Source organism: Leptonotus elevatus, chromosome 14 (genome assembly GCF_054856555.1).
Source record: "Leptonotus elevatus isolate MCC_2025b chromosome 14, RoL_Lele_1.0, whole genome shotgun sequence".
Taxonomy (NCBI): Eukaryota; Metazoa; Chordata; class Actinopteri; order Syngnathiformes; family Syngnathidae; genus Leptonotus; species Leptonotus elevatus.
This window is the reverse complement of record NC_141252.1, coordinates 8,765,741-8,777,417: the sequence shown is the minus strand read 5'-3', so window position 1 is coordinate 8,777,417 and position 11,677 is coordinate 8,765,741. Positions and strand designations below refer to the sequence as shown.

The 11,677-nt window shown below is 41.4% G+C and overlaps 2 protein-coding genes across 3 annotated transcripts; one reads left to right on the top strand and one right to left on the bottom strand.

Moving 5' to 3' along the window:
- The first annotated feature begins 7 nt into the window (after window positions 1-7).
- yy1a (YY1 transcription factor a) lies at window positions 8-4,693 on the top strand. Of its 2 annotated transcripts, none has more exons than XM_086095552.1 (5): window positions 8-660; window positions 2,433-2,517; window positions 2,591-2,651; window positions 2,856-3,014; window positions 4,006-4,693. In XM_086095552.1, exons 1-5 carry the CDS (start codon window positions 162-164, stop codon window positions 4,186-4,188), a joined length of 987 nt encoding a protein of 328 aa, XP_085951678.1. In that variant the 5' UTR covers window positions 8-161; the 3' UTR covers window positions 4,189-4,693. The 2 variants fall into 2 exon arrangements, with proteins under 2 accessions (XP_085951678.1, XP_085951677.1); XM_086095551.1 differs by having other exon boundaries at window positions 10-660; window positions 2,367-2,517; window positions 4,006-4,685.
- A 15-nt stretch (window positions 4,694-4,708) lies between these two features.
- tpp1 (tripeptidyl peptidase I) lies at window positions 4,709-11,614 on the bottom strand. Its single transcript, XM_086095550.1, has 13 exons — window positions 11,521-11,614; window positions 10,719-10,793; window positions 10,264-10,403; window positions 9,834-9,984; window positions 9,386-9,507; window positions 9,134-9,294; window positions 8,753-8,951; window positions 7,968-8,156; window positions 7,679-7,751; window positions 7,472-7,592; window positions 7,211-7,372; window positions 6,202-6,327; window positions 4,709-6,017 (listed from the first exon to the last, which is right to left on the bottom strand). The coding sequence occupies exons 1-13, from the start codon at window positions 11,529-11,531 to the stop codon at window positions 5,877-5,879; spliced, it is 1,671 nt and encodes a 556-aa protein (XP_085951676.1). The 5' UTR covers window positions 11,532-11,614; the 3' UTR covers window positions 4,709-5,876.
- Window positions 11,615-11,677: the final 63 nt, after the last annotated feature.

The following is an 11,677-nucleotide window of genomic DNA, read 5'->3' as shown; positions in this document are numbered from 1 at the left end:
GCGAGACTTGCTATGTGTGGAGCAGAGTGGCGACGAGAGTACACGTTGTTGCTGAGTTGTCGAAGAGGGAGGAGGAAGGCGAGTACAAACAGAAGAGAAGCCACGGTAGACTAAATAAAGCATTCGAAGGTGGAGGGGGTAAAAGAACGGAATATAAAGTCATGGCTTCGGGGGACACCCTGTACATTCAGGCGGATGGCTCGGAAATGCCTGCCGAAATCGTGGAGCTCCACGAAATCGAAGTGGAGACCATCGAAACAACTGTTGTCGGGGATGACTGCGAGGAGCAGCCCATGCTCGCTTTACAAACGCTTGACACGGACGACCCGCACTCGATGCTCCCGCACCAAGAAGTGATTCTGGTGCAAACCCGGGAGGAGGTCGTGGGCGAGGACGACTCTGAACTGCATGCGGATGAAGGCTACCAAGACCAAATCCTCATCCCGATGCCCGCCGTGGAGGAGGACTACATCGAACACACTCTGGTCACAGTCGCGGGGAGAAGCTCGGCAACGGGCCGGATGAAGAGGGCTGGAAGTGGAAAGAAATTGGGCAAAAGGAGCTATCTAAGCGGCGCAGACATGGGCAGGAAATGGGAACAGAAGCAAGTGCAGATAAAGACGTTGGAAGGGGAGTTCTCCGTTACTATGTGGGCTTCGGGTAAGTTTAAAGTGAAATCCTGTCATGGCTTTGTTCTCCCTGCGTGTGTGTCGTCGTTACGAGGCCTGCACCGAGGCCTTGCCTTTCGACAAACGTTAACGTCAATTTTACGGTTTGAAATCACCGCTTGAACTTCAATTGGAGTGTTTTTGTTTTTATGGGAAGCCATGTTTTCTGTGCCGATGGGCGCCGCCATATTTCCCCGGTCGAGAAAGTATGGCGGCCCGAAAAAATGGCGTTTATTTGGCCCATAAATATGGCGGCGAGTGCTGCTACGCTTATGTATCGGCTAGCTAGGCCTCTATGGCGCACTTCACAACGGCGGAGGCGGTGCCTTCAAGGACCCTCGGGTTTTACCGTTACTGTTTCTTACGTCAACCGCCGCTAGATTATAGAAGTTACCTCCTTATGACAAACGTCAACGTCGAAACGAACGTTTTTCTTCAGTTTATCGCGTTTTTGATTTCCGAAAGCGGGAGTCTTATCGTGACAAACGTTCAGCAGTCCTCTTACGTACGAACTCAAGTGGTGTGCTTTACATTTCAGGACAAACGTAAAATGCACAACTATTACTTTTGCAGGTGAACTTAATTAACCGTATCTGATCTTTGAATGCACTTGTTCAATATTTGAGTACTTTTTGCACAACATGTGTGACAAGTAGCTGAACTGCAATATTCACAGGTGTTTGATCCCTCTTTTTTTTTTTTAATTATGTGACAAACCGGTTTGATTAAGAAGTGCAGCAGCACCTGTCCACTTCACAAAATGGTAAAATTGTTTATTAAGAGTCAGTAAGAAGTCAAAATTAAATGTATTCCATTCCAGTTATTCTCACGCAGACAATGTTGCAAGACTGCAACGCAATCACAGAACCTTTTTGTGTAAATTAAGTTGCTTCAGGTTGTCACCGACTCATAATGCCTCTATGGTGAGAGAATTGGCAAAAGTGACCCCGAAAAAATCAATAGGAAAAGATTAGGATGAGGAAAGTATAATCACTACCCGCAGAATTTTTTATTTTTTAGCAGGGTTTCCCAATTCTGGTCCCCGAGGGCCGGAGTCCTGCAGGTTTTGAATGTTTCCGCCTACCAACACACCTGATAATAAAGATCAGGAACGTTATCAGGCATGCTGTTGAGCTTATTATATGAATCAGGTGTGCTAGTGGGCGGAAACATCTAAAACCTGCAGGACTCCAGCCCCGGAGGACTAGAATTGGAGAACCCTGCTTTAAAGTGTTGTCTTGCTAATTGGCTCTCCTTTCCACCTGTTGTCCATTTCATTTGCACAACTCCAGTTTCTTCTTCACTGACCAGGCTGATCAAGCGCGATTGACTTGGCATTGCGTTGTGTTCAGTTTTCCTCCGTGATGTACATTTGCTGTGAATTTCGTTATTTAAAAGCAAGTTGTGCAAAAAAGTACTGAAACACTCAAGGGACAAATTGAGTTCACTTGTAAAAGTTAGTGCATTTGAGCTTCCGCCTGAAATTCCACACTCAAGTGCAATCTTCACAAGCCGCCGTAGGTGAAAACCAAAATGCATACAAATATAGCTACATATCCACATAACTAAAGCGATTTCAATCGGGGTATTTTTTTTCTCTCTCTCCATCTGATGAGAACACAATACAACTTTTCACTTTACGTTATCGGGTCCACTTGTCTCTGTCGGCATTTATTGAATTCCGACTATGTGATTTAGATGACAAGAAGGACATTGACCATGAAGAGCAAATCTCGGGTGAAAACTCTCCTCCTGACTATTCAGAGTACATGACGGGGAAGAAGCTGCCTCCAGGGGGCATCCCGGGCATCGACCTCTCCGACCCCAAACAGCTGGCCGAGTTTGCGAGGTATGTATACGCTCATTCAGAATAAACGGAAAGAATTATGCACACTTCAATCATTTTTTTTAAATATTTCCAGAATGAAGCCAAAGAAAGTGAAAGAAGACGACGCGCCCCGGACGATCGCTTGTCCACACAAAGTGAGTAGTGACCCATTTGTCGTGTCATTTGTCTCCAAAAACGTGATCGTGTACACACGTCAACTTAAATCTACCCCCCCCCCCCCATAAAAAGGAAACATAGATATGCGTAGATGCCCAAATTGCACGTGAAAGTACAAAAAGAAGCACGTTATAATACAAATGGTGGAATCTGGTAGGTTACATACTTTCTTTTGCCTTCAGGGCTGCAGCAAGATGTTCAGGGACAATTCTGCAATGAGGAAACACTTGCACACTCACGGACCTCGCGTGCACGTCTGCGCCGAGTGTGGCAAAGCCTTCGTGGAGAGCTCCAAACTGAAAAGACATCAGCTTGTACACACGGGAGAGAAACCTTTCCAGGTGTGGGCCTTTTCATTTTTGAACGGTCGCTATAACTTTATTTTTTTTCACATACCTCCACAGATACTAAAACTTTTTTATTTTTTAACAATTACTTCTCCCTACTTAAACTTTGTGCCATTGAAAAATACATCTCTCCTGCATGAATAAAGGTGAATTATTACATGGCAAAGTCCTATAGTTTAACTCATTCACTGCCATTGACAGCTTTAGACGTCAAAAATTCATTTGAATAATTTCTATTAGTTTCACCTTTTTTGTTAGGAGTATGAAAACCTAGAAAAAAATGCATTGTACATATAGAACAGATATAATTTTTTTGTTTAATCTTGAGTTTAAATAATGAAGTAATTAAACAAAAAATACAATATAAAAAAAATCGGGGTGTCGGACATTGCATGACTTCAATAGTTAACACACGATTAATCACATTTTATCTGTTCTTAATGCACAATAAAAAAATTCTTAGGTTTTCATACCTTGTTTAACAAAAGTGGAAAAAAATGTGAAACTAATAGAAGAAATATGTCAAATTAATTTTTGACAGCTATAGCTGTCAATGGCAGTGAATGAGTTAAGAGGGGGGGGGGGGTGTTCCCCGCCCCCAAAAGCAAGCAGTCTCGACATCTTTTCCAGAGCAAAAGGTGCAATGTCGAATAGTTTTTTTTTATTTTTTATACACTTGTTAAAATGACATTCTTCCCTCATTAAACTGACTTCAAATCACATATGATTTTATCTTGGAAAAATTACTATTCTCATAAGATCACAAAAGTTATATCTCGACGAAATGGACCTTTGTTCTTGTTAAGATTGTGACTTATTTTTTCTTGAAAATACACTGCTTTATTGTAACATTTAATATACCCCCCCCCCCTAAAATATTGCAATAATCCTCCGCTACCACAAATAATCCCTAAAAAAAAGGTCTGACTATGCATTTGACTCTATTCAGCGGGGCTGTAAATATTGTTGCATTTCCCATTTCCAGTGCACATTTGAGGGCTGCGGCAAGAGGTTCTCCCTGGACTTTAACTTGCGCACACACGTGCGTATCCACACAGGGGACCGCCCGTACGTGTGCCCCTTTGACGGCTGCAACAAGAAATTTGCCCAGTCCACCAACCTCAAGTCTCACATCCTCACGCACGCCAAAGCAAAGAACAATCCGTGAAGGGATCCACGTTGACGCGAGCGTACGCCGGATGACGCGCGGCGTCTCCTTGGCAAGGCAATCGATGTCCCGTGCGGCCATCTTGCTTACGGCATAAGATTTGTAACATTCTTCAACAGACTTTGTCCATGTGCGCGCGGAGACGGTAACACTGACGCTCGAGGCCTTCCGACTCAAATTGAACTCTTTCTACTTGATTCTCTATTTATACCTGAACTGTCAGATGAAATGTTTTACATTGAAAGTCAAACATTTGCAGCGAAACCTTTTACAATTTTGTACTCCTCTTAAGTGTGCATATTGTACACTGATTGACATTAGTGCTGCGGCGCGCTGTTGATCTTATTCAGTTTTTCCGTTTCCTTATGAGAGTGTTTGAAAGCGGGATTTACAATGCAATATCAGTCATGTTGTAGATAATCGTGATTATCCATTGAGAGCATTGATTAAAATGTTTTGTTTCCATTAACAATGTCATTTCACTTTTACACAATCGCATGTAGTTGGAAAACGACTCGAGTCAGCAACAAATACCGTTTTATTAGGTACAGCAATGAACAAAAACGACTGCACAGCAGCTGTTTCATTTGCATTTCCTTCGGCACTGCAAGCTTTTGGCACAAACTCAACCAAATCTATGACATCACACGACAAGACATTTGATTTTAAGATTTGGGATTGGTACTATAAAAAAATATATATATTTTTTTGAAATATTACAGTGCATTTTCTTGGTTTATGGCTGTCAACCAACTTAAAATCCAGCCATAACAGGACAGGGATTTTTACTACAATCTGCATGCAAACATGTAAAAAAATCAAAAAAAAATGTGATTCTATCGTAATACTATGCAAAAATGTGGTAAACAAATTAGCATCCCTTATGTGGAACAAATACCTTTCAACTAGTACAGTAATGATGTAAGCATAACGAAAGCTTTTTAGGTACACTTCGCATTACGGCTGCATCGATCTGTGACGATTAAATCATGGCGAGTTTGAAAGGGATCAGCTTCCTTTGCCTTCACTTGTTTCAAATTCAGGCCAAGTGATGTTAAAGAAAATAGCACATTTATTCAGTTAGCCCTTGGTGCAATTTTCAGATTGTTGGGTAAAAAAAAATATATTAGCATTTATTCATAAATGATAACCCGTTCCTTTAAAACGTGCATTTTGCACTAAAAACTGTTAAAATAGTGCAGTAAAAATTCAGATGTTTTTCCCAACATGATGAATAATTGTGATTAATAATCATGATTACAATATTGATCAAAATAATTGTGCTGATCATTTTGGCTGTAATTGTGCATCCCTAGTTATTCTAGTAATTACCCCCCCCCCCCCCCTTTAAAAAAAACAAACTAATGTAGGTCAAATGAGTAAAGCATTAACAGACTAAATCCCTGTAATTTTATTTTTTTTACATTGTTTGCATTTTTTTCAGAGTCTAAAAATGAAAACAATTTGTTGATTGTAATATAAAATAATCAGTGATTTTTTTTTTTTACTTTTGATTGACAAATGAAAATTAAACAATTAAATACCAACCCCATTTAAAAAAAAACTCCCTGCAGACCTGAGTGAGTCAATATAATCTTATAAAAACGGAATAAAACCTCACCGCGTGGACAACCAACCACAATGTGTGTGTTTGGTACCTGTCCTCAAGAGTAGAGTCTTGACTGACGTTACTGAGTTATAAGAGCATCCAGAAGTGCAGGGTAGTTTGGCGTTCCCCAGCCTGTCACCGGGTCCCACGACGGTGCAGCACAGAATCCTTGACCCTGTACTTGCTCATCAAAGCAGCCCAGGTGACAACCTTCAGTTACCTGTTGACACAACAGCGCACAAAATGCTGATAAATGTTTCAGACGTGGATTTTATACTCACTAAATTACATTTGACGTTAGCTTAACTGCCAGCGTAAACGTTTAAACGGTGACCAAAAATCAACCTTCGATGCATTAACAATTTTAGAATTACAGAGCTTGGAGGAGTGGAATATTGACTGACATCAAAGAGAGCCTGTCCCTTGAGCTTGTAGAGGCGAGGGTTGAGGAAGCCCAGGACGGGAAGGCCCTTCATCAGACGTTTGTCATTGATCAGGGAAAGCATCCCACCCACCACCGGGGTTGACGCCTGGAACGACATGCACAAATATTGAGTACGTTGTCGACAGAAATGTCTACTTTCTACTTACTCTGTTGTTTGATACGGTTACGGTCAGGGCTGTCAAATTCAACTTATTTTGCAGAAGTGGTCCTTGAGACCCCAACCTGAACTTTTTTTCCTTAAAAACTCCGAATGGCATTTCGGGGTACACGTGGTCATAACATTTATTTGGATTGAGGATAGTGAGGGGTCCTTGAAATACATTTATTGAACCCAAAAAGTTTGAGAACCCCTACTACGATTAACTCAGTCGCTCACAGCCATTTTCACTGAAGCAACCCCCTTCGCTCCCGACTGTTTTACTGGATTTAGATTTATTTTGCATAATTTTCAGACCAATTAACTCATTCACTCCGACATTTTCACTGAAGCAACCCCTTTTACTCCGTTGTTTTTTTTTTTTTACTGGATTTTGACAGATTTTTGCAAGGCCCACAGAATATTGTGTTCTATTGCTATAAAAACATGGAACCTACCAAAAGAAAGATTAAGAGTCTCTTTTTCATCAGGGAAAAAAAGTATATTTCTATCAGTTTTTGTTTTGCAGTAATTAGCATTCGAATATAGCTAAGTTTCATCATTATTCACAAATCTGTTTAAAACTGTGGGTAAATGAGCGTTTTGCAACATGGCCCTGGTTGATCTCTTATACTCTGCTACCACCTGCTGGCCGTTTTTGTAATAACTACCATTGCTTCAAGCATTCTCTTCAGTTCAGAGGCTGCATCAAAGCCTTCTGTATGCTTAGCATTAAAAAATGTAAATATACGTCTTTGGGAGCATTGTAATATTTAAAATAGAACGCACTTATAGGTTTTTGTGAACAAATGATCAATCTGAACAATTTTACCGATGTTCCAGAAACGAAAGGCATGGGCACTCTGTTGATGACCACCCAGTAATTATCCGACAATGCCGCCATGTCAGGATAAGCCCTCCCGCTGGCGTTGAAGTACGATTTTGGAGGGAGGGTCGCCGCTACGCTCTTCAGGTAGCCGGCCACGGCGCTGGCCTGTGCGGATGAAAGCACATTTATTTCAATGCTTCAACGTGATGTTTTTTTGTTGTGCTTGGCCCGATTGTAACAACAAAGTTGACGCCGCATTCCTACCTGGTAGTCGGGCATCTTGAAGACGTTACTGAAGCCTCCTCCGCTGATGTAATCTGTTACTTCGTAAGTCACCTTGTAAGGATTCTTGAATGAGGTTCCGCCGACTGTGGTCACATAAGGGCTGGAAACGAGATTTTAAAAAAATATATATATATATATATATATATATACATTTTGTGAGTGTTCAGAGTTTGGTTGTAGGGTTACCTTGAGGCAGGAAAACTTGGCCTAAATGAGTTGAGTTGTTTAGGCATGTGCCAGCAGCCGGCCCCGCTATCACCTGAACGCAAGATTTGTCTGATTTTTTTTTAAACAACTTAACTTTTGCCGGATATACCGGGAAAAAACATCTACAAAAAGTCCACAACAAGTGATTTGAAGTTAACATGACATGCATAATCCATAGTTTGCTGAAAGTCCATTTGTGATGTAAAGCTCTCAAAACGTCCTTTGCACAAATAAACAAATGTGGCTAATCTTCCTTCCTATTACTGACCGGAAGCAAAAAGTAAGGAGAGGCCCCTGACGCCGGCCTTCATGAATTCGATGTTGATGCGTCGCATATAGGCAGTGGACAGACTGTCCTCGTCGTCCCCGTAGCTGATGGTGTGCACCCAAGGCAGGTCAGACATGTTGCTGAGCAGGACCACCCACTGGAGGAACGGCTCCTGGGACTCGTGACGACCTGGAACAGCACCAGGACGATCACGTGTGTGAATTGGAGGGCTGAACTCGAACGTTGGGAATTTTGAGTTGTCATCCGGATATGTAAGATGTTCACAGTTTTAACTTGTTGGAAAGAAATTTTGAACATGTCCAGACAACTTTTCACTGTCTGCGAAGATCTTTTGAAACGTTTTATGAACCCTGACGAAAACCCCAAATTAGCTACATTTGCATGCATTTGTTATAATTTTTAAACAAAAATGTCTATTCCATATATGTTTAAAATTCAAATTAAAAACATTCAAAGTGTTAATAAATTTAAACGTTTTATTAAACATGCTTAATGGCATTTTTTTTTTTTGACACTAATATTTTCTCTTTTACTGCAAATGAATCCGTATCAGCCTCGAGAAAATCATATGGGTCTATCACTAGCATATATAGAAACATATTTATATATTTTAAAAAATATATAGCGTGTTGTATGCAAAAGGAAAGCTATTGGTTATCACTCGCTATCGGTTTGAAAATATCAGTTATCGTAACGGTGTTAAAAAAACAACAGTTATTTATAAAAAAATAAAAAATTAAAACGAAAATATTTTGATTACAGACCTGGATTAGTGAAGACCCACGTGGGGATGTTGGCCCCCGTGCTCATGATGTACTCCACGTCCAGACTGGCCTCGATCCCGGCCTTTCCAGTGCCCTGCGTCCCCACCACGCGGTCCACCTTGGACAGATGCTGGAAGCTGCTGCCATAAAGGCTCATGAACTCCGCCAGGTCCGCAGGGCTATAATACTGCTCCAAAAACTACAACAGAAACAAACCGCTTGTGCCAAAACGTATATGAACCTACTTGGACGCGTCATTAGGTAATCCTGAACAATTGAATGATATTCAATACAAAAGGTCTATCAAACATTCTTCCTTAATGTTGCTGTGGAGTATGCGATATGCTGTATATAAGGCGATTTTCATAGCATGGGTCGCACCTGAGCTACAGCCTGGCTGTTGTTCTGAGCTGATCCCACATCAGTTGCAGTCATATTGTAACGGGCCCTTAAAACAGCAGGAGTCACACCCAAGTGAAACGAGTTGGACGAGGCCATGCTAGGCTTGTGTTCCCTGGGGGGGACGCGGTGAAGCCCTCCAACTGTCATAAAAAATAAAAAAAAGATCAAAATCCAGCTTCAACGACACATGATAGTAGGCGGCCATTTTAGATGTAAACAAATGAGGCTGACCAAAATCGAGGTGTTGCGCGACATCATCGGGAACAGAGTAGGGAGCTGAGGACCTCACGATGGAGTGACCGTCTCTGACGTAGCGCTGGAATCTGCCGCCTGGGAGCAGAACCTCTGCAGCCCTTGAAGCGCAAGCCCAGAACACAAGCATTTGGTGGCTATAGACGTCAAAGATCCATTCTGCGTTCTCTCGTGTCGTTTAAATCTGTAATCTTCATTAAGTGGTTTCAGTGCATCCCGAATATTGACTTTAATTATGACTTTACTACTGTGCTAGCAAATGTTAGTTCATCGACCGTGTGTACGGAATTACATTTTACAATTAAAGGGAGCCGAAACCTAATCATCCGTTTTTTTTGTATGTCTTGGATCATCAGTGCCTTTGTGTCAGCAAGAGGATATAGGAAAGACTTTCTTTAAAAAAAAAAAAAAAAATAAGTATCCTTACTCTGCAGTCAAGGTGCACTGTAAGAAGTCCTGAGTGCGAACCGTCAAGCAGTTTGTGACACCATGACTGCGCAGCCAGTCGCGCACCGCCTTTCGAGACGCGTCGGATGGTCGCACGAGGGAGGCCACCTCCTCCAGTTGGAGATATTTACCTGAGGAGGAAGAATTACGTCAACGAGTCCAGGGTGTACCTTGCCTTTCAGCCAAAGTCAGCTATGAATAGGCCCCCCAGCTCACCATACTGTACTTACGGAAAGAAGAATTGAAATAGCAAAGTGAGATTCTCCCTATCTTCACAAGTGAAAACTGTTTTGGAACTTTGCTATGAGGAAGTGATTCGCACAGTAAATACTGCTGGTCGCTGGACAAATATTGTTGTCGTTTTTATCAGGGCAAGTACGCCAAATTTTTTTTTAGCTTTGTTGTCCTACCGTATTGAGGCGAGTCGGGGTCAGACGTCAGTTTGAGCCTTTCCTCCAGCACATCAACATTTTGCTGAGTGAGTGCAAAGGTCAGCTCTAGTTCTTCGGTTGGCATGAGCCGACCAACACGAGTCCAGTCCTCGGGCAGCCTGAAGGCAACAAAAGATGGGAACAATTACAGTCAACTCCAAAAGATGGAAACAATTCCAGTACATTCCAGTCTGGTTCATGAATAATGCAGTAAAATGAGTTTCAAATGCTCGTAGAGTGTTTTGGAAACATAGTTTGTGATATATAATTTTGTATTTAAATGATTATTGTAGGCTGTTATAAACATTTGGAGGGCATTATATACACCAATATTTTCTATAAAAATGTTGTGAGAGCTCAAATGTCAAAATATGTTTTGGACAACGGGCAACAAAAAAAAGTTGATGTTATGATTGGAAAAATAAATCACTCACAGGACATTTTGGTCATATTCCAGGTATCCACTCCACACCAATGGGCAGAACAACAATGGTATGAGCACAGTCAACCTAATGGGAGAGATAAGAAATATAAATAAAATAGTTACTGTTACTGCCACGTTACAGTAGGTTGGCTCCGCAATGTGGGTACTGTAGCCCCTTGCTTGTCATTAGATTGTTTCATATTTTAGTTTTACCAGTAAATTGTCACTTTGAACAGAAGTTATCACGAGGCGCTTTACATATAGAGGAAATGGAGTTCTTAATACAACGCGTTTCGACTTAACACAACTGACATTGGTGTGCGAAAGGAACTTGTTCGTAAAAAGAGGACGCCGCTGAGACTACAGCTGCAATCACAGTTCTTATTATTATCTGACATTTGGGACCTAGACGTGCTTTTCATACAAATATTTACTGTAATTGCGCCTTTACTACAGCGTTCGCATAGTGACAGAAAGACTACTCTCTGGAAATGAAACCTTCACCTTGTCGTGGACCAAGGACTCCCCTTGTAAAATTGTATATTTAATATAATAACATTATGATATATATTTTTTTTAAATATTGCGGGCTATTTGGGATCAAAATCAAAGAATATGCACTTCCTTGATATTTACAGTAGTCAACTTGCTGGATTAGCTAGCGGCGAACAGGATGTAGGTCACGTCTCCGTACCAAAAACACTTCAAAACAACGTGTAATGTACAATACTTAAAGTGACGTCACAACCGCAAATTTTTATATTTCTATATTATAAGAGCGTGAATAAACTCGAAATAAAATGGAAACTTACAGTGCGTCCATGGTGTCCTCTGCGTTTTGTGAGTGAGTGCGTGACAATGAGTGGACTGGAGGACAAACTGCTGCGATCACGTGAGCATCATGTGATCAGCAACCCACACGAGGACAAGTCTTACCGAGTAACCAGGTACACTTCAAAAGATTGTGAG

Bases quoted from the DNA above. Each gene is read 5' to 3' on its own strand.
- yy1a (XM_086095551.1), top strand. From the start codon at position 162: ATGGCTTCGGGGGACACCCTGTACATTCAGGCGGATGGCTCGGAAATG. The intron at 661-2,366 runs GTAAGTTTAAAG...TATGTGATTTAG, and splicing joins CGTTACTATGTGGGCTTCGG to ATGACAAGAAGGACATTGAC. The intron at 3,015-4,005 runs GTGTGGGCCTTT...TCCCATTTCCAG, and splicing joins CGGGAGAGAAACCTTTCCAG to TGCACATTTGAGGGCTGCGG.
- tpp1 (XM_086095550.1), bottom strand. The intron at 7,593-7,678 runs GTAACCCTACAA...TCTCGTTTCCAG, and splicing joins CCAAGTTTTCCTGCCTCAAG to CCCTTATGTGACCACAGTCG. The intron at 7,373-7,471 runs GTAGGAATGCGG...TCATCCGCACAG, and splicing joins TCAAGATGCCCGACTACCAG to GCCAGCGCCGTGGCCGGCTA.